Source organism: Moschus berezovskii, chromosome 16, assembly GCF_049115385.1.
Source record: "Moschus berezovskii isolate FMDL1 chromosome 16, NW_MosBer_1.0, whole genome shotgun sequence".
NCBI lineage: Eukaryota > Metazoa > Chordata > Mammalia > Artiodactyla > Moschidae > Moschus > Moschus berezovskii.
The window spans coordinates 17,940,541-17,966,937 of record NC_142475.1 but is presented as its reverse complement, the minus strand read 5'-3'; the positions used below and the strand labels follow the sequence as shown (position 1 = coordinate 17,966,937).

The window sequence follows — 26,397 nt, the reverse complement described above, 5'->3', positions numbered from 1 at the left end:
GTTTTTAGGCTCATATGGTCTCTGTTGCAACTACTTAACTCTGTTGCTGTAGCACAAAAGAAGTCACAGACAATCTATAAACAAATGGGTATAGCTGTGTTCCAATAAAACTTTATTTATAAACACAAGTGGACGGGGTGACATTTGTTTGCCAACCCCTGGCTTATACAATACAAATTTTTATCATCTCACTTAGTAAGAATACTAGAGGGAGATGTTGACATCCCTATAATTCTTTTGGACTTTTCCAAATAAATAAAAGCAAAAGTCATACCCCAGAATCACCACCCCCCACCCCCCACTAGACTTTCCATTTTGTCTTACTGGCCAGAACTGGGTCACATGAGCACTCCTAGCTTCAAGGGAGGCTGGCTTCAAGTGAATGTGGGACTCAAGCATTTATCATAGAGGAACAGGATTCATAATCAACTTTGGATAAGCATGAGTCATTGCCTAGAGCTGGGTACTTTGTCATTCTCAAATCAGGGTTCTGTTACTAGGGAAGGAGGGACAATGGCTTTTGGTTAGCAATAGTTAAATCTGAAGTAAATGTGAACTACTTTAAATAAAAAATCCATTAAAAATCTAATTTTCTATATGCCAAATCCAATTGGAAATTCTTTTTACTTAGCTAACTTAAACTATTTCAATTTGGAGTCAAAACTGCAAGTGTTCTAAAACAAAACCAAAATAGCAAAGTAATCTTTGCATCAACATTATATTCAACTTGAGTACCTAGTGTGTGTGCTCAGGCTCACTTGCTCAGACTCCTCTGTCCATGGGATTTTCCAGGCAAAAATACTGGAGCAGGTTGCCATGCCCTCCTCCAGGGGATCTTCCTGACCCAGGGACTGAACCCACGTCTCCTGCAATGGCAGGCAAATTCTTTACCACTGCGCCTGGTGATCACAATCAGTTCTGTGTTCCATGCAGCATTCCACTTTTAGGCAACCAAAGCTCAGTTTTAACTCTCCATGAGTACAGTTCTGATCAAGAGATAATAGATATCCATGTCCTCTGAAAAACAAAGTACTAAATCAAAATCCCAGGTTAAAGAAATGCTCCCCTAGGTTCACCTTAAATATAAAACATCCTTAGGGAAGTGGTAGGATGATTTGCTGAGGTAAGATCTGCAGTCACGTGGAAACACACAGATTTTGTCAGCGAAACCACCCCCTTCCCTCCGAATGCTAAGTGTGGTAGTTAAATTTTATCATGGTCTTTTAATCTAGTCTGTAAAAATGAATTTAAGCCACTAAGGAGAGGTGCAATAAACATCCTTCAGAAAGAGTCCTAGTAAGGTCTTATTTCCTTTGGAGTATGGATTTATCGATGTGCACCCAAGGGCTACTTCTGCAAAAGGCAGAAATGTGGTTTGTGTGCCTTGTAAATACAAAAAGAAGGCTTGGCCCGACTCTTTCCTGGACCCTTTAAACAGAAGCTTAGTCTTCATATATATATAGTAAGATTTATTGATTTACTTATATTTTGTTTTTTGGCTGTGGTGGGTCACTGTTGCTGCACTCGGGCTTTCTCTTGTTGCAGGGAGCGAGGGCTCCTCTTCGTTGCGGGGCTCTGGCTTCTCACTGCGGCGGCTTCTCTTGTTGCCGAGCACAGACTCTGGGCACATGGGCTTCAGTACGTTGTATAATCGTATGGAATCGGTCTACACCTTGTGGGACACCATTAAACGCCCCTCCTAGCTGCATCGGCTCAGGGTTTGCTGTTGTTTACGTGTTTTGCACCCTGATGTTTCGTGGGTGACATATATGCACAGATAAACATGGTTCATTCTTAGCTAAAGCAAGAAGGCAAGCTTTGTGTCTGTGTGTAAACCCCACATTCGTGACTCTTTTCCTTATTGCTGGCTGCCCTTTCTTTCCCCTCTTTTCTCTCCGCTTAAATAAAATGCAGCCCATCTCTGTCAAACCTTGAAACGTCCCTTCTATGCAGCCCCTTCGCCCTCTGGTTCCACTTTCTGCGTCCTGTCCTCCAAAAGCTCTCTGCATCGACTGCCGTAACCTGAGCTTTCCCTCCCTCTCCCCTCTGCTCCTCTCTGTCATCCCCTCACCCCCAAGTTCAGGGGCCATCCTTGAGCACAAATTTATACTAAAGGTCTCTGGCCTCAAGCTTTGAGCTTCTGTTGTCTGAAACCTCAGTGGGGCTGAATGAGAAATGAACAGTCCAAGAGTTGAGAGCAGGAAAAAGAGGGGGAATAAAATAATCTGTGGGAAAGCAGCAAAAGGGAAAATCACGGGGGGACCTTAAGTTTGGCACATGGGGTAAAACTCCTAGGGAAAGGAAAGCCCCAGCTTTTGTGAGGCAAGATGCATATGATGTGTGTCTTGCCACTAGCAGCGACTAGCCACCAATAAGTCACAGGTGGTATTAAGGCCAATGGTCAGTCTCGACCGTTGAATGACTAAAAATACCAGGAAAATTAAAAAAGGAAGAAAAATGACTGATTTTGTCTTCAGTTCAGCAAGAGCCATAAGGTGCTAATATGGCCTTTCAAATAGGTGAATACGTATGCCTACTTATAGGTCTCTCAATCATTATATATACAGGTAAATAGAAGATTGACCATCATCATTTGATTTGATTATGATTCAGTTCACTTCAGTTCAGTTCAGTCGCTCAGTCGTGCCTGACTCTTTGCAACCCTGTGAATCACAGCACGCCAGGCCTCCCTGTCCATCACCAACTCCCAGAGTTCACTCAAACTCACCTCTATCGAGTCGGTGATGCCATCCAGCCATCTCATTCTCTGTCATCCCCTTCTCCTCCCGCCCCCAATCCTTCCCAGCATCAGAGTCTTTTCCAGTGAGTCAACTCGTCGCATGAGGTGGCCAAAGTATTGAAGCTTCAGCTTCAGCATCAGTCCTTCCAATGAACACCCAGGATTGATCTCCTCTAGAATGGACTGGTTGCATCTCCTTGCAGTCCAAGGGACTCTCAAGAGTCTTCTCCAGCACCACAGTTCAAAAGCATCAATTATTCGGCGATCAGCTTTCTTCACAGTCCGACTCTCACATCCATACATGACCACTGGAAAAACCATCGCCTTGACTAGATGGCTTGATTGTGATTAGAAGCGGTTTTTATTATTTGTTGCTCATAAAACATGAGCTGTTTACAAAGTAATAGAAAAAAATGGGATGTAAGGGGGCAGTTTTGAAAAAGATTAGTAATGAGCTCCTGGTCATTTTTAATCTATCTTTTAAAACATTTACTGCAAGTATGTCCTTGTAATTGAGAAAATTTATGGTTACTTGCTGGTTACATCTTATGAAATTAATGAAAGCCAAAGAACTCTAAATTCTTAAAAGCATACTTTTTGGAGGACAGGGCACAAAACCTGCTTCTCAGTATGAAGAGGGAAGGAAGAGAATGAAGTCTTTAACTGAGAGAGTTCTTTATTTCTGGGTTTCTTAGGCTTTTTTGCTGAGCAGCTGCTTGAAAAAGATGATCTCAGAAAAGATGGTAAAGCAAGCCGCAGAGAATCCAGAAATGGTAAGTGCTCTTATCTGTGTCTGTGTGTCAGTTTGCGTCCACCATCAGCTGACACTAAACTACCCTGATCCATTTGTCTGGCCTTCCAGTTCAGTTCAGTTCAGTCGCTCAGTGATGTCTGACTCTCTGCAACCCCATGGACTGCAGCACGCCAGGCTTCCCAGTCCATCACCACGTCCCAAAACTTGCTCAATCTCATGTCCATCAGATCAGTGATGCCATCCAAGCATCTCATCCTCTGTCATCCCCTTCTCCTCCCACCTTCAATCTTTCCCAGCATCAAGTTTTTCAAATCCAGGGTTGAACCCAACTGCCCAGAAGTGAGCTTCTCAGCTCTCTGGGAGCTCAATCTTCAGAATTCAAGCCAATTTCCCAGGGAGAAGTCAGTTGTCCTTGGATTGCTGAGAACTTCCTAACCCTCTACTCTGTATCCTTGTATTTCTGCCTTCTCCCAAATGGAAGATTCCAGATTTACTATAAAAGCAACAACATGGACAGAATCAGCACGGCAGGTAAGAGCTTAAATAAGCTCTGAAGTTTTGTCCCTAGATAGAACTCACAGCCTCTTGATACTTCCACTGTATCAAATTTAAATGCTGTTAGCACTTGGGAGAAGCCATCAAGTAACAGAAACTCTAGAGGCTATAATTTTTTCTCAGTGTAAAATTTATTTTTCTTGTCTCCATCTCTTCAATAAAGACCTAGTTATTCACTGTTAGTGTTGGTGCTGGGGCTGTAAAGAGAGTTCCTGAGATTCTAAATTTTCTACTTGCCTTGTCACCATCAGGATACAAGCTTGTCCCAAGTAAGACAGTACGGTTTGATTTTTTAAAATGACATTTATAAACATAATTATCTTGTAGGATAACACACTGGGCTTTAAAAATACAACAGAAAATATTTGAAAACTTTTCCTAATGTTTTAATTTTAGTGTGTTATAAGAGGGCGGATTATACCTTTAGTTTAACACTGATCTTTACTTGACTTTGCAGCTTTTATCCTCAGAAGAATGTTGCATTTTATACTTACTTTTCTTTCTTCTAGAACTAAAAATATTTTCCCAGGGAAGATAAAATTCACTGCCCCTTGGTGTTTGAACACTTCAAAATGTACTAGAGAATAGCAAATCACACAATAAAACAATCGAGGATGCTTTTTTTAAAAAGTATATTAAAATCTAACCTCCTAAGAAGGATGGACCCCCTTAGGCCTCAATTTAAATATATGTATATGATAAATATGTATAAACATAAATGTATCATATATCATTTTATATACGTATGTGCATATACAGAGAGAAAAGCAATTAATGTAGCCCCATTAAAAGGGAGAAGTGCTCTCACATGTGGTTTAATAAAGTGTAAGCTACTTGATGGATAGGGAGGCCTGGTGTGCTGTGATTCATGGGGTCGCGGAGAGTCAGACATGACTGAGCGACTGAACTGAACTGAAGCTACTTGATGCAGGAAGTACTTGTACAGTGAATATCTAAAAGAGGTTTCTCTACAATAGGAGAAGGTAGTAATCTATTTAAAGTTTTCAAGAAAAACAACCACACCATCATACTCCATAGTATGCAAATTAAAATATATATATATAGCATGCAAATTAAAATCTATACTTTATCCTGGTGACTGATAGCAAAATCAGCGTGTTATTCAATAAAACTTGTATTGCCTTATCCAAATACTCATCAAGTTTTATTTTCACAAACTCTTTATTTCTTTCCTTATGTTGGTTCTTAGAAGTTAAGATTTTTTCCTCTGAAAATTGGATGGTGTTGGAATAGTTCACATTTCAAGAGAATGTTGTAGGAATAGTCCACATTTTAGTCTGGAATTTCATCTATTAATACAAACCCCTGGGTAGAATGGGACCCTGGAAAGGAGATAGAAAAGACAGATCAGCTCTTTGAACTTTGACTGAATCTCCTCGCAAAGTACAGTTGATAAGAACAAGTCATTTTATGGAGCTTAAAGTAACCATATAAATGTCAGACTGTGACATTTACTTATTTTCTAGGCAAAACATATAAAGCCTGAATTGACACCTATCACTTATAGAAGTCTCATAGACCAAAATTTACAAGGCAGAATAAATTCTGAGATTTTATAATTGTGAAGAATTTGGGGAGGGAAAGAAAAACTGAGAAAATTGTAACCAACTGAACCCCATAAATAAAGCAGATGGTCCCTTGAGAGATTAACTAGTACTGTTTTCTCCTGGTAAGAAGGAAGAAGTGAAAGAAGAAATTTAGTGCTAACTTGAAGTTAATTAGCTTAGTTAGCTTTAGGCAATGGTTTCAAAGGTTAAGATCTGAACAACTTATGAAGAGATGATTAAGATTTGAAGTCAAATGAATGCACTAAAGAAAAATGTAAACATGCAGCCAAAAAAGTGTTAAATTCGTAAGACAGTATTAATTGAAAAACCAGAAAGGCGAAAAACACATAACATTATTCTTAGAGCTGTGCTCTTATACAAAAACCTAAATTGATTTTGTTTTAATATTTGCTACTTTTAACTAGAACAAAATTAAAGGATTATTTTATTTGAAAATAAACTATATTAGTTAGGAGTAGTTTTGACTGCCAATAACAAAAAACAAAACAAAAAATAAGTGTTTTGGACAAGATAAAAGTCTGTTTCTATCTCATCTAAAAGCCCAGAAGTAGGCAGAATGGGGCTGTGATAGAGATTTCATGGTGTCACCAGAGATGTTTCTGCTCTGCCATCTTCAGTGTGTGGCTGTTACCTCATGCCCAAGATGACTGCTGGAGATCCAGCCATTACATGCACATTCTAGACAACAAGTATAAGGAAAGTATGCAGAAGCACTCACCTTTTTCTTTAATGAGGAGTCTCAGAAGTCCCACATAGAATTTCTGCTTATAGCTCATGGTCCAAGAGTTAGTCATATCGTAGGCCCCCACCCAGCTGAAAGGAAGTCTGGTAAATGTAGTCTTTTTGCAGAGTATGTTGTCTTTCCAAATAAATGTGGGTGTTACTACTAAGAAACAACAGAATGAACAATGGAGTAGGCTAATAGCAATCTCTGCTATGTAAAGAAATCTAAAAGACACCAAGAAAAGAAAGCAGGTGGATTTTATGTAGTCCGTGTATTCCCTGCATGCAGGATATAAGGTCTTCCCTGATAGCTCAGTTGGTAAAGAATTGCCTGCAGTGCAGGAGACTCCGGTTTGATTCCTGGATTGGGAAGATCCCATGGAGAAGGGAAAGACTACCCACTCCAGTATTCTAGCCTGGAGAATTCCAAGGGTCACAAAGAGTCGGACAGGACTGAGTGACTTTCACTTTCATTCCTAAGGAGCTTCTGAAAGTGTATTATCATCATTGTAATTATCATTATTTATCTATTGAACCATAATCTGAATACAAGAGAGTTATCAGAAATACGCTAGTATTTTCTGAATTGAAAAACTATTTTTAAAATAGTCTATACCTAGTTTGTTTTTATTAGTTTGTATAACTCTTCCTTAGGTTTACTTAACAGTGGATCTGCATCTCTAAATTGGTCGTCTGAAAAACGGCAAAGAACACGGTGGCTTTCTGATTCCTCATAACTCCCATCCCCTCCCCAGTTACCATAACCAGATATATTTCTCTCTCCACTTCTCTTTCATTTGGGGCAAGATCAGACAGTGTAAAAGGCCATTGGGTGCTCTGAAGTGTGTTTCTGTTATGTGATGAGAAGAGGAAACTCTAAGGGCACTGCTATCTGATGTCCCAGGATCGGCAGCCTCTGCAGAGCTTGTCCAGTTCAGAAAACAGAGAGGGTACTGACATTACAGCCATCCCAAGAATGGTCCAAGCATAGCAGGAGGACAGTTTCAGAGAGCCAGAGGGGGAGGAATGAAGGGTTATGCTATTAACAGAAACTCTCTGTTGAGAGAGAGAGTGCAGGAATCCTGAATTATGAAAAAAGGATTAACTGCCCCCCCCAACTTTATCACCCTGCTATATAAAATATAAAAAACCTACTTAAATAAGTCAAGGAAACAAACTATATCAGAAATTGCTGAACAATTCTAGTGTGTTTAATTTTTACATAGGGAGAAGGAGGGGAAGGAGACTAGGAGAGAGAAAAATTCCAAGAAGTTTCCCCCAACTTCTGTATTTCATTGCACAAGACCACTTACTATCATGTAATGCTGTAAAATTATAAAATAACAAAACACAAGGCATTGGAACATTACTTTCTCATTTATCAAGACCTAATAATGATTTTTTAAAACTATTGAGATAGGCTGCAACTATATGAACATCTCTATTGAGAATACTAACCTAAAGGAAGTCCTATGTATCCTTCAAAGCAATATATTTTACAGAAAACTTAAGTTAATCATAGTTAAAAATTAATCCTCTTTTGCAGTACCATGTTATTTATCCCACTTATTTTGTAATGTCCTGCTGTGTATAGGGGGACATGATCTCATGAATAATAAACAACTTAGTTAATTCACCCCCTCACTCTATCATTTACTGATGCCTATATTTACCATATATAGTTGCTAGAAACTAAGAATCCGGAGTTAAGGAGTTTATTTGTTGGAAAAGAAAAGCAATTAATAAAGAGACATTTAGAATGATAGAGTGATAAGCTGAGACATGCACCCAAAGCATAGTTCTTTAATAGTAGTTCTTTTCTTTCTCTGTTGGGCTGGCTAAAAAATTCTTTCAGGTTTTTCAGTATGCTTGGAAAAATCTGAATGACCTTTTTGGCCAACCTTCCCGTGGACTGCAAGGAGATCCAACCAGTCCATTCTAAAGGAGATCAGTCCTGGGTGTTCATTGGAAGGACTGATACTAAAGCTGAAACTCCACCTCATGCGATGAGTTGACTCACTGGAAAAGACTCTGATGCTGGGAGGGATTGGGGGCAGGAGGAGAAGGGGACAACAGAGAATGAGGTGGCTGGATGGCATCACCGACTCGATGGACATGAGTTTGAGTGAACTCCGGGAGTTGGTGATGGACAGGGAGGCCTGGCGTGCTGTGATTCATGGGGTTGCAAAGAGTCGGACACGACTGAGTGACTGAACTGAACTGAATATAAGAAAAGTCTAGGAGTCCCTTCCCCTAAACCCTGGCTAGGAGACTGACCTTGATGTGCTATGACCTTACCCTCTGACCTCCAGCTTCCAACCGGGGTCACCCACGGGCAAACCCAGTGAGGTGGGAGGAAATGGAGACCAGGGTATTTATTTCTCCAACTCTGTCCCTCCTGGGTCTCTGCGGTTGGCCCAATCCTTGACTGAATGCCACAGCTCCTGAAGCGACCTCTCCTACCTGCTGCTTCGGCCACTCTGGTTCCAGTACCAGCTGCTCCCCTCACCCCTTCAGACCCAGAAGTGTTGAGAAGCCACACCCGCCCCAGCTCCTCGCTCCTTGCTACATCCTTCCATGGGTGCACTTTAATCCTTCCCACGCCTCCATTAAGCAGTTCCTTGTAGAAAACTCCCTCAGTTACCCCGGGAGTAAGCCATCTGCTTTCTGCTGGGCCCCTGACTGTTATATTAAGTTTACCTTATATGTATGAGGTATATTCCAGTGTCTTAAACTTCAATTTGATTCTTCTCTTGATTAATGATGCCTTTTGATGAATCAGAGCCCCATTTGGCTTTGGTTCAGCATATGAATTGGAGCTCTGTGGATTATTTCTGGATTTAGGAGTTCATTTTGTGTGAAGTCCTTTTAAAAGCTGTGTTAAATCACAAAATCCATAAGCAGCCACCAACGTTAAACATTAAGCTTCACTTCACTTTCGGGGACTCAATTTCTGAAATGCTGAGGTACTTGCAAATGAAGGGGGACTGTGCAGATGACGAGCAGGTGTCCTGCTGACTGGCAGCCTTCGGGACCATTAAGAGGATTATTGTGGAAGGAGAAATGTGCTGGTTAAATAGATTATTTGTGTGCTCGCTTCTCTGGCTGTGCTGACTGACATTTCACTAATCTATTTAGCAGATTGAAGTTCCAGAACAAGGCAAAAGTAAAAAATACCACATTCAACAAAACCAGGTCTGTGAGTAAAATTATGTAATGGGTATGTTATAATTTTGATAAATCTGCCTGTTTTTCCCCTTTTAAGTAGCCAAAGTCATTCTACTTTTAAGATTAAGCCAGAATTCTCTTTCTCAGAAGCTCCTCCATGCAGACTGGTCCAATTGGACGACCATCACAGAAACATAGTGCTTTCACTGTAGAACCCAGTTGGCCTACGAGAAATGCTTTCCTGAATTTATATATACAAAAGTTTCAAGAAGAACACAATACCCTAGTAATTTTCTTATCCACTCCATGCAGTTTTTTTTAAAATGTTCTTTCTAGTTTGTATGTTTTAGTTTCATAGACTTTCTGCAGTGTATTCTGTATAAAACAGCAGTTGATAAACTGCTTTTTCAAGCGTTTAGGTCTGCCATGCAGATAACAGTAGCAGTAAATATCATAATAGAAAGCATTAATAAACACTCATGGCCAGACACCATTCAAAGTACTTTTCTGTGGACTAACACATTTATCCTCACCATGATCCTGTATCATTGGTACTATGTCACCATTCTTCAAATCAGTTGAGGAAACGGGGACACAGGGAAGTTAGGTGACTTGCTCCAGCTTGCACAGTTATCAGTGGTAGAAGGAAGCAGGCAGTCTGACTCCACAGCTGTGTCCTTAACTAACTCTTCCTTTCGAGGTTCAGATCTTAGTGGGGGTGAATGAAATAAAGGTGGCCTCTAAGTAGCATGGAATGGGATTCAGTATTGGTTCAGCTCCTGTCACAGAGCCTGCTGTGTATATAAAGGTAGTTAGTATATAAGTACAGTATTTATAAATATATAAGGTCCTTTCTTGAGTGGATAAGCTCAGAGAAAAATTTTAAACACAGACTAAAAGCAGACCTGTCTCTCTTACATAATAACAGCATTTCTGGCTGCTTACATCAGAGACAGGCAGTGAGAACTCCACCAATTACTGTCTATGTATCTTCAGGCAGATCAAAAAACTGAATGTGTATAAGGGATAATTCCCACCCCAAAAGACGGATCCAGTAGATCAGTGTTTATAGCAAGAATGCCATTGGGAAACACTGCACCAGACGTCTTCTTTATCTTTAAGATAACTTCATCACTTAAATTCATCCATGTCAGCAGCGTAGTATGGCATAGAGCTGTGGTTCTCAAACTTGGCTGTATAATGGTATCACCTGAAGAGCTCAAGAAACATGATGGCTGAGCCCCACTCTCAAAGACTCTGATTTATTAATAAATTTTTCTGAGGGGCCTGACAGTGGGAATTCTTAGCTGCCCAGGTGATCTAAAGTACAGCCAGGATTGAAACCATTACTCTAAAAGAGTGGTTCTCAGAGTGGGGTCCCTAGACCATCAGGGTCAGCATCCCTTGGGAACTTACTAGAAACTCAAATTCTCAGGCCCCAACCGCATTGGACCAGAAGCTCTGGAGCTGGGGCCCAGCAATCGTATTGGGCAAGCCCTCCAAATGAGTCTGATGCACGTCTGAGTTCGAGAGCCACTGTCCTAGAGTGTCAGAGATGCCAGTCAGCACAGATGAACAGCAATGCTAAAGCAGGTGAACCTCTGTCATGCTCTGAGCAAGGCCAGCATGTTGGAAGAGAGCCTGGTGCCCAACTGTATTGAATTCCAACTTACTTTGGCCAACCTTAACAGAGAGCTTATCCTGAGCTAGGCACTGTTACAATTGCTTTCCACATATAACTCACAGCAACCCGGATATTATTATCATCCTTGGTTTGCAGCCAAGGGAACTGAAAACGGAAGAAAGGTTAAGTACCTTGCCCAAGGTCACCCAGCTGGTAAATGACGGAGTTAGTATTCATGCCCAAACACCCTTTGTTATTTAACAAATAAAATTTTGTTGCTATTGTTCCTTTAACTACTCCGCCATGAGGCCTCTCTATCAAGACAAATTCCTCATAGGGAAAAAAAAGAGTTGTTTTTTTTTTTAAAAAAAAAACTCTGGTGAGCTGCCATACATTTATTTCACCAGGGCCAAAACTCAGTCTCCGCGACTCTGTCTCAGAGATTTTATGAACACTGAAAGTTGACTATTCACTCACTGAAGGTCTGCAGCAACCATAACTTCTTCAAGTATGTTAAAATGTCTATAATACTTTTCTGTAAAACTTTTGTGAGGGATGTGCACTAAAGATTTTGGTGAAGGTAAAAAACAGAAAGCCATATGTCTTTAAGAGATGAGGAAAAGACAAGAGAGGCAGGGTTCAAGTGTTACCTGGAGACACCTCAGTGCCTGCTAAGGTGCTCTGGACATGCCTCTTCGTACCAGTAGGGGCCACCCTCAGCAGTAACAGATGTATACCAACCCCTGAAACGCATTTGCTACAGGATAAAACCATTCTTAAAAATTATTCACTTGGTTGTGCTGTGTCTTCATTGATGCACGGGGCTTTCTCTGGTTGTGGTGAGGGGGGCTACTCTTCGTTGCGCTGCAGGGGCTTCTCAGTGTGGTGGCTTCTCTTGTTGCGGAGCACAGGCTCTAGGCGCGTGGGCTTCAGTAGTTTCCGCTGGGTGCCAGCTGGAGAACACAGGCTCAGAAGTTGCGGTCCTGGGGCTTAGGTGCTCTGAGACATGGTGGAATCTTCCTGGACCAGAGGTCGAACTGGTATCCGCTGCATTGGCAAATGAATTCCTATCTACTCTACCACCAGGGAAATCCAGGGTAAAACCATTTAAAACAATCATTGCCCAACAGATATAACCTTTCTGTTGCCTTTTTAATATTAATCTTTGGCTTTTAAACTATTATTGTTGTTATGAAAATTACTTCCTCTCATATGTATTTCTAACCTCTCTGTTTACTTTGTAACAGAAAGACTATTCTAGTTTTCTGCCAAGAAAAAGCAAGATTAAGATAGCTGAAGTTGACTGTGCTTTTGGGACCATAAAGGAAGAAGATCTTTGAAGACAAAGTCTAACTTCTTAAAATGGTCTTAAAGGTGATCTTGACCATGAAAGGGCTTGGAAGTTGAAAGTGGGCTTCCTACCACCAATGGAAGAAATATGAGCCTTCCCATTTTTTTCCTGGATGGATCATATTCATCAAGACTACTTCAGAACTCTGTTTATCTCAAGATTAAAAGAAAATGCAAACCAAAGTTATACAGTTTGTTTTTAATGACTTATAAATGACAAATGGCAAATCTGAATCAATTACTACAAACCTCGTTCTTTTTCTTCCCCTAAAATATATATTGACCTGGCTTCATGAAGCCTTTTATATGTTCTGATATTGCATGAATGAAAGACCTAATCTAAAACACTACAAATGCATTTGGGGTTAAGATCTGAAGACATGACTCATCAGCTGTGGCTCTAAGAAATGGAATCATTGAAAAAGAAATCTGGACTTCACTGATCCGTCCACAGCATCAGAACAAGGAGGTGATGAAACACCAATTTGTTTTCTTATATAACTCTGAGCCTACCAATATGGATGTTCAGTTCAGTTCAGTCGCTCAGTCGTGTCCGACTCTCCGCGACCCCATGAATCACAGCACGCCAGGCCTCCCTGTCCATCACCAACTCCCAAGTAAAAGGCTTCCCCATTCTCTGTTTCTCCACCGTTGTAGTTGCATTCTGTCCTTAGTATACTGAGTTCAGTTCAATAGTTATGATGCTATTTTGGATATTTTTATTTTGGAAACCAAGGGAACCCTTCACTCAATATCAAATAGCTTTAAAACTATGTATATTTTTTCACTAGACTTTTCCTTATCCAGTTTCAGTTCATCATGATAACTAATAGAATTATACACATAATTAATATTGCAATAAGGGAGAGGGACAGAGGAATCAATGTAATCAGATAAAGTGTGATATTCTAATGTTCTTTTCTAACGGTGTTGTGTAACTAATTATATAATAAATATGAATATATTCTAGTGAGTGTAGAATTTATCGGTGAAAAAATTCTGTAAATGATTTTTTGAAGTGTAGAATCTATTAAAGCCCTATTATATTTATAAAGCAGTGTCTCTAACCATAACTCCTAGGGCCATGAAGTTTCATTTTTACATTTTAGGTGATAGTGGGACATTTTTGCAAGGTGGGATCATCCCAGATCACCCATGGTGAGTGTATTAATGGGCTAAGATACATTTTCCAATTAAAATAGAAGCTTATTCTCTATTTTGCCAAGTTAAGAATAGTCAAAAGTCTATTTCTTTTTAATAGCAAATGCCTACACTGTGTAAGGATTTATTGAAGACCTTAGAAATGCAAAGAGAATTTGTATTTGGGGTGAGAAAATGTATATATTAGGTGGAACTACATTTAACTGCTGTGTTGTAGGTCAAAAATAGTTGAATGTTAACCCTTTAATGTATTGCAACTTGATACATAGTTGCAAATAATCCAGGACAGCATGGGAGTAGGTGTCCAATGTGTAGTGTGGTTCAATGTATCATAGGAAGTTGCGGGGGGTGGTCAAGAAGGTCTGAGGTGAAGAGGAACTTTGAAGAAAGAAGAGAGTCAAGCAGAGGCAGAGAGAGGGGCACGCATGTAGAAAGAAAGGATCGACTCTGGTGGGAGAGCAAGTGCAGTGTCCAGGGAAGGGTAAGCAAACCTGCTCTGCGCTGGCAGTCTGAGGTTAAGGGAGTGATTAGGAGATAAGAGGAACCAGCACCTATGCCTACAGGACTGCAGCATCCCTGTCATATCAGTAGAGCAGTTTACCCCTGTTTGATGATGGCCAGAACAGAAGCATTGAATTTAATAGTTTTTTTCCCCCAAGACATTGAGATCCCCATCAATATCAAAATATGAGAAGAAAAATACAGGCGATGAAGTGCATTCCACAGTACATACTGTGAAGAATAAATGAACTGAGACAGTGGGAAGCAAAATTCCTCAGCAGTTATGCAAGAGAAAAAGGAGCTATTAATTAATTAGCTCCTGTGGGGGTTACTGGGCCTTCCTTTATCTGGAAGGTATTGGGGGTTTGAATCATTTCTGGATCAAAGCTACTTCATTATTGGGTTAAAAAGCCTAACTTCCAACTGCCAGAGTGACCTTCCCAGCTGCAGGCTCCAAGAGAAGATGGCCAGTGAGACCCCCATCACTGCTTGGGGTGAGGTCTTCACCCTCCAGGTGTGATGCTGAGGTAGGACCTTCCCAACAGCAGAGCCATCCTCCCCGGCAAGACATCCAAAGACATCCTCCAGGGCGTGAGTTATGCAGGTAGGCAACTGCTAAATTCGTTCAAGTAACTCCTAAGCGGTGTGGTGTGGCTTTGGAAATCAGCATATGCTTTAATCTATGGATTTACTCCTCACACATATGCAGTCATCAACATCACTTCTCTCCATGTCGAGATGTACATGTATGTTTCTACCGCTATTCAGACTCCAAAAATAACTGGCACTTTGCCCACAGGCAAACACACTTGAGTCTGAAAATTTCACAAAAATAATTATGGAGAGAAAGGTCAGAGCTGATTCAATGGTGGCTGGGCCCTGAAATCTGAGCCCCTTTGGGACCCAGGGAGGGAAGCCCGTGTGGGCTTTGTCTGAAGAGCTGATGGACTCGCCAAAGCCACCGGTGAGTGTCCAGCTTGCACACATCCCCATGTGGACAATCGGGAAGCAAATTCTGTGTGAAACATGTAGATAAGAAATTACCTTAAGTTCCCCCTCAGGGTGAATTTAAGAAGAGCTGAGGGATCTTAATTTGTGGAAAACCAAATAGGTTACATGCCTCAGTGGAGAAATAATGGCCAAAATGATCCTAAAAGGTGGAACGAAAGCAAACCACGCCGTGGCGGCAACGACTTCTCCGGCTGCTCTCTGGTCCTCTCTCCTCTAGTCCACCAGGCAGGCTGAGGGAGGGGCCCGTGTGGACTCAGGTGGGAGATGGAGTAGAAAGCGCTTCTCTCCTTTCATGAGGAAGTTCTCGACCCTGCCATCTGTGATCCCAGGAAGAAAGTCAAGAGAAAGTTAAGCACTTTTTTCTGGCTCACATCACCCCGAAGTATGACATGCTGAATTAACTTACAAAAAGTATGGCAAACTAATAATCCCTCATAAGATCGCTTGAAAAGAAAGTGAAAGTTGCTCAGTCGTGTCCGACTCTTTGTGACCCTGTGGACTATAGTCCATTGAATTCTCCAGGCCAGAATACTGGAGTAGGTAGCCTTTCCCTTCTCCAGGGGTGGAACCCAGGTCTCCCACATTGCAGGTGGATTCTTTACCAGCTGAGCCACAGGGTAAGGCCAAGAATACTGGAGTGGGTAGGCTATCCCTTCTCCAGAGGATTTTCCTGACCCAGGAATTGAACCGGGGTCTCCTGCATTGCAGACGGATTCTTTACCAACTGAACTATCAGGGAAGCCATAAGACAGCTTAAGCCTTATAATCGTACTTCCCCCTGCCACCGTATTCACCTATAATTGTTCTTATAAGTTGCTTTGTAATATCTTTTTGTTACTATTTTTAAAAAGCAAGTCATTTGTATAACAATTTCCCAGATAAGAAAAAAATTGCACTCATCTCACATGCTAGTAAAGTCATGCTCAAAATTCTCCAATTCAGGCTTCAGCAATATGTGAACCGTGAACTTCCAGATGTTCAAGCAGGTTTTAGAAAAGGCAGAGGAACCAGAGATCAAATTGCCAACATCTGCTGGATCATGGAGAAAGCAAGAGAGTTCCAGAAAAGCATCTATTTCTGCTTCATTGACTATGCCAAAGCCTTTGACTCTGTGGATCACAATAAACTGTGGAAAATTCTGAAAGAGATGGGAATACCAGACCACCTGATCTGCCTCTTGAGAAACCCATATGCAGGTCAGGAAGCAACAGTTGGAACTGGACATGGAACAACAGACTGGTTCCAAATAGGAAAAGGAGTACGTCAAAGTTGTATATTGTCACCCTGCTTATTTAACTTATATGCAGAGTACATCATGAGGAACGCTGGGCTGGAAGAAGCACAAGCTGGAATCCAGATTGCCAGGAGAAATATCAATAACCTCAGATATGCAGATGACACCAGCCTTATGGCAGAAAGTGAAGAGGAACTCAAAAGCCTCTTGATGAAAGTGAAAGAGGAGAGTGAAAAGTTTGGCTTGAAGCTCAACATTCAGAAGACAAAGATCATGGCATCTGGTCCCATCACTTCATGGGAAATAGATGGGGAAACAGTGGAAACAGTGTCAGACTTTATTTTTTTGGGCTCCAAAATCACTGCAGATGCTGATTGCAGCCATGAAATTAAAAGATGCTTACTCCTTGAAAGGAAAGTTATGACCAACCTAGATAGCATAATTAAAAGCAGAGACATTACTTTGCCAACCAAGGTCCGTCTAGTCAAGGCTATGGTTTTTCCCGTGGTCATGTATGGATGTGAGAGTTGGACTGTGAAGAAAGCTGATCGCCAAAGAATTGATGCTTTTGAACTGTGGTGCTGGAGAAGACTCTTGAGAGTCCCTTGTACTGCAAGGAGATCCAACCAGTCCGTTCTAAAGGAGATCAGTCCTGGGTGTTCATTGGAAGGACTGATGCTAAAGCTGAAACTCCAATACTTTGGCCACCTCATGCGACGAGTTGACTCACTGGAAAAGACTCTGATGCTGGGAGGGATTGGGGGCAGGAGGAGAAGGGGACGACAGAGAATGAGATGGCTGGATGGCATCACCGACTCAATGGACATGAGTTTGAGTGAACTCCGGGAGTTGGTGATGGACAGGGAGGCCTGGCATGCTGTGATTCATGGGGTCGCGGAGAGTCGGACACGACTGAGTGACTGAACTGAACTGAATAGAAAAAATACATAGCGGGCTTGGGTCTTTGGTTGAGCCCTAGTCCATGTACTTTCCTGTAGGGCAGAGCCTTTGACTAACCATATGGGCTTTGCTTGTATAATATTTTGGAAGAGATGAGACGTTCAGTTGATTTAAAGGCACTGATCCTAGTGATTTTGCGCTGCTCCTGCACCGAACGTGGTTTCTCTCCCGGAAATGTGGGAACATAGAGTTGGCTGTACTTCCTAATGGGTTTTCCATCTGTCCACAAGAGCACATATTTGATGGGGTCTGGAGCACATATTTGATCGGTTCTGCAGTACAGCAGTTGTCTGGGGTGGAGGCGCTCAGAGCAGCAGGCTGAAAAGTGTGAATTGGCTTTGCTCTGCACATGTGTGCTTTTGTTTGCACTAGCAACTGGTCCCTGCAGAATTTCTGAAGAGCTCCAGTCCTCTGGAATGGAGTCTGGTGAGCAGAGGAAGAGACGATGGAAATCTACTGCTCCTGAATCCTAATCAAGAGAGGGTCAGAACAAAGATGGTGAGTGAGACAAGTGACACGGCAGTTATTAAACGTATAGTTGCAAAAGCCAACGACTTGAAGATGTGTTCTGTTCAAAAATCAATTAGTCGCAGAGTTGATTCCTGGATTTTGCTTCACACAAGCTGGTGGAGCTTCATGCTTTCCAGGAGCACTAGGCCAACAAAATACACCTCTTTGTGCTCAGAGGGAAAGCAGGTCTACTTCCATCCCTTGTAGAGTACCGTGTTAAGGAAGAAAACAAGAAGACTGTACGTAAGAGTTTATTTTCACGTGTTGAATGAACATGCACCACAATGGTTAAACCTAAGATGTTTACTTGTAACTGAATTTATATCCATCTTGTATCTAAGTATTAGTTGAAAGTGAAAGTGAAAGTCGCTCAGTCGTGTCCAACTCTTTGTGACCCCATGGACTATACAGTCCATGGAATTCTCCAGGCCAGAATACTGGAATGGGTAGCTTTTCCCTTCTCCAGGGGAATCTTCCCAACCCAGGCGTCAAACCCAGGTCGCCTGCATTTCAGGCAGACTTTTTACCAGCTGAGCCACAAGCAAAGCCCAAGAATACTGGAGTGCGTATCCCTTCTCCAGGGGATCCTCCCAACCCAGGAATCCAACCGGGATCTCCTGCATTGCAAGCAGATTCTTTACCAACTGAGCTATAAGGGAAGCCCAAGTATTAGTTAGTCTTTTGCAATTAACCACAGGTTGTTTATGAAAGCAAAAGTGTTAGTCAATCAGTCTTGTCAGACTTTGTAACCCCATGGACCGTAGCCCATCAGGCTCCTCTGTCCATGGAATTTTCCAGGCAAGAATACTGGAGTGGGTTGCCATTCCCTTCTCCAGGGGATCTTCCCAACCCCAGGATCAAACCTGGGTTGCCCGCACTGCAGGCAGATTCTTTACCGTCTGAGGCACCTGTTTATGTTATGCATACAAGCATGCACGCATGCTAAGTCACTTCAGTCTTGTCTGACTCTCTGTGACCCTGTGGACTGTAGCCCTACAGACTTCTCTGTTTATGTCATAGATGTTCTTTTTTCCCTTTTATTCTGACCTCATCTTTTCCCATTTTATGTGTCAAAATTAAAATAGGTAACATGCAGTCTGGTGATTACAGTGAAGATAGGCTGAGATCTTAGGCAGTGAATTCACTGAAAAAAAATCCTAAAACCTTTCTGCCCTATTGTCCTTACCTGCGACTTTAAAATAAAATCCTGCTAGATGATGAACAAAAACAAACACAAAAAGTAATTTACTCCATTTGTTTTTTTAATGGACCTTGTGAGTTTGGAAGATAGACATATGAATACATTTCTCAGGTTTTAAAAAAATTAAATCATTTGAAAGTCTTTTCTCATTCTGCTTCCCTTAAAACAAATGCATAGGCTAGAAGCAATTTGTATGACTTATCCACCCCTTTTTTCCCTATAAAAATGTCACAAGTTTACTTTCTTGTTAGTCAAAGGTGTTAAGGTCAAAAGAAGTTTTAGTCCAGTCATATTTGCAGAAAATAATTGTCAGAGTAGAATAGCCTCTGACTTGACCCTAACTTTGGCATCAGTTTTGTGAAGGGGAAAATGAAACCACGGGATCAGTGTTTTGAAGGAGAGTGAAATTGAGGCCAGTTCTGATAAAGGTCACTTCCTGGAGTATATTTCAAGATTAAGACGGAGATGTGCCTTGCTTCTGTTTGAATGATTACCATTTCTTTCTGACACTAAGATGAGAGTTAATTTCACTCTTCCTTGCCAGTTTCTGAGAAAATTTACAAACCTATTACGAGTTTCTGGTGCTTGTTTTGAAGTATAAAGGAAATGATCAAATATGTGGACATCATAATTTCTTAGGCACTTTGGAGAATATTTATTGATGTTTTCTGTGATAAACAACAGTGCTTTTGGGGCAAGTTCTCACATAATCCTACACCCCAAATAAGACGATCCATCACATGCCTAATAGCTCATATCTCATTACTTAATGAGGTCTGGTGGTCATAGGCTTATGCCTCTTATCAAAGAGCCCCAGTAACCCAGGTGCCCAGAGACGGTCTGGGCAAGATAGAGTGATTTAGGCCTAGTGATGGTACACAGGCTGCTCAAAGACTCTTAACCTAGGAAAGGAACTCAGAAGTGATGCATGAAATTTTTCTCCTATTTTCTTGAAATCCACAAAGGATGAGAGGCATGATAGTGGAGTGGAAGATGACCCCTCTGACTTGAATTCTGAGTCTTCCTCTGCTTCCAGGTAGTAATGTGAATGTAGGCAATTTACCTATATCGGAGAAGGCAATGGCACCCCACTCCAATACTCTTGCCTGGAAAATCCCATGGACGGAGGAGCCTGGTAGGCTGCAGTCCATGGGGTCGCTAAGAGTCGGACACGACTGAGCGACTTCACTTTCACTGTTCACTTTCATGCATTGGAGAAGGAAATGGCAACCCACTCCAGTGTTCTTGCCTGGAGAATCCCAGGGACGGGGGAGCCTGGTGGGCTACCATCTATGGGGTCGCATAGAGTCTGACACGACTGAAGCAACTTAGCAGCAGCAGCATGCGGTTTACCTATATGGCCCTTAGTTTTTTCATCCGTAAAATTAGTTATAAGAACTTACATGTGTGCTGGTTAAGATGGGAGTTGAACCAAGTGTCCTGGTTCCTATGTGGTTCCAGTTTAAAATTAGCACAGAGAGGACATTCCAGGAGACCTGGGAGACAGAGCAAAGCAGTGGCTCTTACCTTCTGACAATCAGGTACAGTGACATGGAAAGGCTAGTTTCTAGAAGTTTTTGTCCCCCTCCACCCTGTACCAGCTCTTCTTCTTGACCAACAGAGCCCAGGCCCACCACCAATTGCTTGGTGCGGGGCTCACAAAGCAGTAGCTGGCTTCACAGAAACAGCAAATCCTGAAGACCCCCTTCATGGGCCCACTTGCAGTGGGCTCCAAGCCCTACTTGGCTTCTAGAATTCTCAGAGAAACTACTTTGTGACCTTTTATCTAAGCCTCCAACACCTCCTTCCAGACCTTCACTTCCTGGACTCCTGCCCCAATTGTGTGAGACAGAATGCCTGTAATAAATCTGTTATCCCCTCACCAGCCATTCTGCCTCTCCGTCCAAACCCACGTCTCCCCAGTCGCATTTAAAGGCTTGCAAAGCAATGCATTTACTTAAATCTCTGCATAAGGTATTCCCTGGCTAACAATCGGTTACTTTACTTTTGGAAGAGAAGGATAATTGGGGTTAGACTCTCTATACATTCTCATCACATATATTATTCAATCTAATGTACATGTGAAAACCTGTGTGGTTCTGCCACGTGCAGGTTAAGTGTGAAGAAAAATAACAAATTGAGTTTTCAACAAGCAGCCAAGCTCTTTTCTTCTTTCCAGGGGTGTAGCTGTTGTTGTCTCAGTAACTCCGGAAATTCAAGGAGACCTAAGATGTTTACTTTTCAATTAACAAAAGAAGAGAAACCCCTTTTCGAAAGATTTGCTTGCTGCTTCATTTCTAATTGCATTGGCTGCTGAAGGAAAATATCTTCCTAGGTTTCAATTTTTTCCTTAATTTTGTAAATGTAATGCCTGGCACACATACGCTATTTATTTATTTTTCCAGTGGTTTAAATGTGTAAACTGTTGGAGAACTGAAATGAACGGAACTCTGGCATAGATAAATATATGCTGCTGCTGCTGTGCTGCTAAGTCGCTTCAGTCGTGTCCGACTCTGTGCGACCCCGTAGACGGCAGCCCACCAGGCAATATATGCTACTTAAGTCTAACTCTGTGACCTGCTCACTCGATGATTATGACTTGAGAACTCTCAGTGTTGTTATAATACCTGATTCTTGTTAGCCTGCGTCAGAGACTGGAGACAGGGGAAGTCACGCTTTCTGGGAGCGTATCTCCGCCTTATGGTCATTCGTTAGTACTACAAACAACTGGAATGTCTTCTGGGAAACAGAACTCAAAACCAAGAAACACCCTTTCCTTTGTAGATATGGTGTGTTTTTAAAACACCTGTCCATTCCAACACATCTCTTTTCTACAGAGACAACTGGCTACACTGGGATGGTTGCTGGATCACTTGAGTGTCTTCTGATAAGCACTCTATCACAAAGTGGTCTTTTCTTAAAAAAAAATTTGAGATATAGTTGATGTACAATATTATGTAAGCTACAGATGTACAACATAGCAATCTACAAATTTTAAAGGATATACTACATTTATATTGTAAATGTCATTTACAAAATATTGGCTATATACCCTGCATTGTACAATATAAACTTGTAGTTTATTTAACAATGTTTTTGAAAGCTTTTTCTGCATTTTCTAAGACTGAAGAGGAATGTATAATCAAGATGGCCAAAACCCTTCTTTTCTCCAAACAGAAGAAAACCTCTTAAGAGAAAATCCTACCCCAAGCAAATATTTTTTGTCATTCTTTTATTCTTATGCCTGTGGTTAACAGAGTGGGTTCTCAGCCCTGTCTGGATATTAGTAGTCTCTGAGCAGCTTTAAAAACTATGGATATTGGGTCATACTTCCAAATGATTCTGACTCGGTGTTGGCCAGAGTGTTGGTATTTTTGAGACCCTGCAGTGATTGCAACGTGCTGCCAGGGCTAAGAACTGCTATGTGTCACTCTCTGTGGTGGTGCTAAGCATTTGATGGCAGGGACACAACTCAGTCACCCTCTGACATCACCATTCCCAGGCCACACATACAGTTCCTTCTATGTGAATCACTCCCCTTGTTCATTGTATAATTAATTCCTCCTCCCTTGCATCTCAGTTAAATATCACTTATTCAAAAGCACTGCTGCTCTTCCATCTAAATTAGGCCCTGTACTGTTTGCCCTCATATAACATTCCCCTTTTTTTCCTTCATTAACATTTACCCTGGTTAGAATTACAGGTATTCCTCTTGTTAGAACTCTCACAATCAGAACTCAGGACCAAGCAGGTTTTGCTAATGAGGAAGAAAAGGTAGATTTCCCTGAAGGAAATGGAGGTTAAGCATCAGGGCCATTGTGTGGACTGAATAACATTTCCTCCAAAGGTGTCCCTGTTCTAATTCCTAGAATCCGTGACTACGTTAGCTTGTATGGTGAAAAGAACTTTTCAGATGGGACTAAAATTAAAGATCTTGAAATGGAGGAACTGTTCTGGATCATTCAGATGTACCCAACATGATCCAGAGGTCCTTATAAACAGGCAGGAGGGTCAAAGTTAGAGAGGATACACGGTTGGCAGCAGAAGTCAGACAGGAGAAAAGATGCTACACTCCTGATTTTGAACATGGAAGAGGCCATGAGTCAAGGACTATAATGATGTCTAGAAGCTGGAGAAACAAGGAAATGGGTTCTCAGATCCTCCAGAAGGAATGCTGCACTTCTTACACTTAGCAGTCTCTACACTTTTTCAGATCAAACGAAAGCAGATCATGAAGATGGAAAGATTCATTTGAACAGAAGTAATGACTAAGCTCTTGGATTGTTTGTTAACCAATTAATAAAAAAGAGGAAATTGTAAGAACACACTGGAGAAGGTAGAAGTTCTTTGCTGATTTGACACAATTTACTGGCATCAATGAAAATATTATAAACTCAACACACAACCTCAAGGAGAATATCAATGACAAATTGGTTAATAAATGTCATCAATTCAAAGAATGTTTAATATTTATGATAGTCACTGCACAAGAAAATGTGAAATGTCTGAAATCTTATTCTTACATGAAAGAGATCTGATAGAGTCTTTCTCAAATTTAACAAAATCCCAAACATTTACATGACATTTCCAGAACACACTGTTAGTAATAGCCAAGGAATGGATGGACATGAGACCCCCTAGAGGGGAAAGGTGGATTGGCTGAGTGAGTATGCTAAAATTCAGGGGAGAGAGGATCGCTGTGCAGGGTAAGTCTTCTTGGCTACAGGACTGGGGTTGTTGGTAAACTCAGGAAAAAAAAAGTTGCAGTAAATGTACTTTTCACCACTCACCATCTTTATAGTTTTGGCTAGGTACATGTTGCATGTCGTCTAGGAATTTAAAAAAGTGGGATGTAAGTAGTCAAACCCTTTTTGAAAAAACTTAGATTCATATTTGAAAATTAGAGCAGCCAGTTGCTATTACTAATACATTAATTTGGGTTATAGAGAAGACTTACTTGAAGGCCAGCAGCTATTAATTGATGCCTACAGCTCTTGGTAGATCATAGCACCCGGTTCCATCGATTCACGGCAAATAGATGGGGAAAAAGTGGAAACAGTGCCAGATTTTATTGAGCTCTCAAATCACTGCAGATGGTGACTGAAGCCACGAAGTTAAAAGATGCTTGCTTCTTGGAAGGAAAACTATGACAAATCTAGATAGTGTATTAAAAAACAGAGACATCGCTTTGCTGACAAAGGTCCACATAGTGAAAGCTATGTTTTTTCTAGTTGTCATGAACGGATGTGAAAGTTGGACCATAAAGAAGGCTGAGAACCGAGGAATTGATGCTTTCGAATTGTGGTGCTGGAGAAAACTCTTGAGAGTCCCTTGGACAGCAAAGAGATGAAACCAATCAATCCTAAAGAAAATCAACCCCGAATATTCATCAGAAGAACTGATGCTGAAGCTGAAGCTCTAATACTTTGGCCACCTGATGCAAAGAACTGACTCATTGGAAAAGGCCCTGGTGCTGGGAAAGATTGAAGCGGGGAGGAGAAGTGCGCAGCAGAGGATGAGATGGTTAGACAGCATCACCAACCCGAAAGACATGAATGTGAGTAAACTCTGGTGGATAGTGGAGGACAGAGGAGCTTGGCCTGCTGCAGCCCATGGGGTCACAAAGAGTCCGACGCGACTTAGAGACTCAACAACAACATAGCTCTTGGTAAGACTGTCCTTGCCTGTGAAGCCCTCATTTAGCTGAGGGGTGGGATGTTTGTTTAGAAAAGGACTTGAAAAGTGCAAAATGCTCCTGGACTCAGATCTACGGAACCTTTCTCAGTTGTCTTCTCCCCGCTGCAGTTTTCTTACTTTGCTTAGTGATTCAGAGCTGGTCGAGCCGCCAGTGCGACTTCCAGCCTCCAGGGGGCGCACCAGCCGCGGCGCAGTGAGGCCGCTCTGGCCCGCTGGGGCCCGCTCGTCTTCGTGGCCAGCCCGTCCCCTCCTCTCCGTCAGCTGCCGTCGCCTCGGCCGCGGTCGCCGGGAGGAAGGTGGTGCCGCTGCCGCCGTTCCTCGATTGACTGGAAGGTACTTGGGCCTCGGCCCGCGGGCAGCCCCGGGATGAAAGCCCCCGACACCTCCCCCCGATGGCCCCGAAGCACCGGAGGGCCCGGCTTGGGGCCTGGTCTAGGGGCCGGAGAGGCGAGGCCGCCCGCGGGGAGCCAGCCCCGTGGTGGCCGCTCTCGGCTCTGTGCTGCCCGGGGGAGCTGGGGGGCCGGCGCGGGCGCCGGGGGCTGGTTTGAGGGTCACGGCCGCGCGGCGGGCGTGGCCGGGGCGGGCGGCCTGGCGGGGCCTCGCGAGGTCGACGGTCCGAGCCGGAGCCCCGCCGGCCGGCGTCTCCGCCAGAAAAGGTGCGCTGTCTCGGCCTCGGCGCGGACAGGATGCGGCCGGTTACTCGGAACCCGCAGTCCAGGCGTGAAGAGAAGCTGCTGAGATGTGAGCGAACTGTCCCGATATTACATGGCCCGGGGTACCCGGGTTCAAAGACAGGACTGCTCCTTACTAAACGTGCAATGCAGGAGGCAGATCATCTTGCAGTACAGGGCTCTGCCTCGAGAAAATGACATTGATTCTTTAAAACGGCCCACGGTGTTTAGTATTGGCTGCCGAATATAACGAAGGGAAAAAAAAAATACATCATTTAATAGTATCACTTCTCATTCTAAAGAATGGTACCTAGGAGCGTAAAGAGCTCTGATAGTGGGGCGGGAATTATAGTAAGAGCAGTCTTCAGTGCTTGCTATCTGTTATTGTACTGGATGCTTTAAATCGTATTGTGTCTGTATTTAATCCTTGTAACAACAGCAGGGGTACCATTTCCATTTTACAGATAAGGAAACCGAGACACAGAGTCTAAATTAACTTGTCCAAGGTCAATCAGTTAGTAAAGGATTTGAACCTCATCTCCGTACTGCAGTATTCCTGCTTGTTACCTATGCAAACCTATTCCATATGACTTTTGTTTACTTATCAATTTGACTCGTATCCAGTTCAGTTCAGTCGCTCAGTCGTGTCCGACTCTCCACGACCCCATGAATCACAGCAGCCAGGCCTCCCTGTCCATCACCAACTCCCGGAGTTCACTCAAACTCATGTCCACAGAGTCGGTGATGCCATCCAGCCGTTTCATTCTCTGTCGTCCCCTTCTCCTCCCGCCCCCAACCTTTCCCAGCATCAGAGTCTTTTCCAGTGAGTCAACTCGTCGCATGAGGTGGCCAAAGTATTGCAGTTTCAGCTTTAGCATCAGTCCTTCCAATGAACACCCAGGATTGATCTCCCTTAGGATGGACTGGTTGGATCTCCTTGCAGTCCAA

The 26,397-nt window shown here is 42.4% G+C and overlaps 2 protein-coding genes across 14 annotated transcripts in view; both read left to right on the top strand.

Moving 5' to 3' along the window:
• Window positions 1-17,113, top strand: part of SNX31 (sorting nexin 31) — a 78,672-nt gene extending 61,559 nt beyond the window's left edge. For 4 of the 12 annotated variants that reach the window (XM_055432622.2, XM_055432625.2, XM_055432619.2 and 1 more), the window contains 3 exons: window positions 3,436-3,513; window positions 9,500-9,556; window positions 12,401-13,488. In XM_055432622.2, coding sequence (XP_055288597.2) covers window positions 3,436-3,513; window positions 9,500-9,556; window positions 12,401-12,493 — 228 coding nt within the window. In that variant the 3' untranslated portion in view covers window positions 12,494-13,488. The other 8 variants (XR_008686777.2, XR_008686776.2, XM_055432626.2 and 5 more) reach the window with 8 other exon arrangements.
• Window positions 17,114-17,243: 130 nt separating this feature from the next.
• Window positions 17,244-26,397, top strand: part of ANKRD46 (ankyrin repeat domain 46) — a 49,442-nt gene continuing 40,288 nt past the window's right edge. The window contains exon 1 of one of the 2 annotated variants that reach the window (XM_055432630.2): window positions 17,244-25,111. The gene's annotated coding sequence lies outside the window, so the exon portion shown is untranslated. The remainder of the gene's footprint in view (window positions 25,112-26,397) is intronic. The other variant, XM_055432629.2, reaches the window with a different exon arrangement.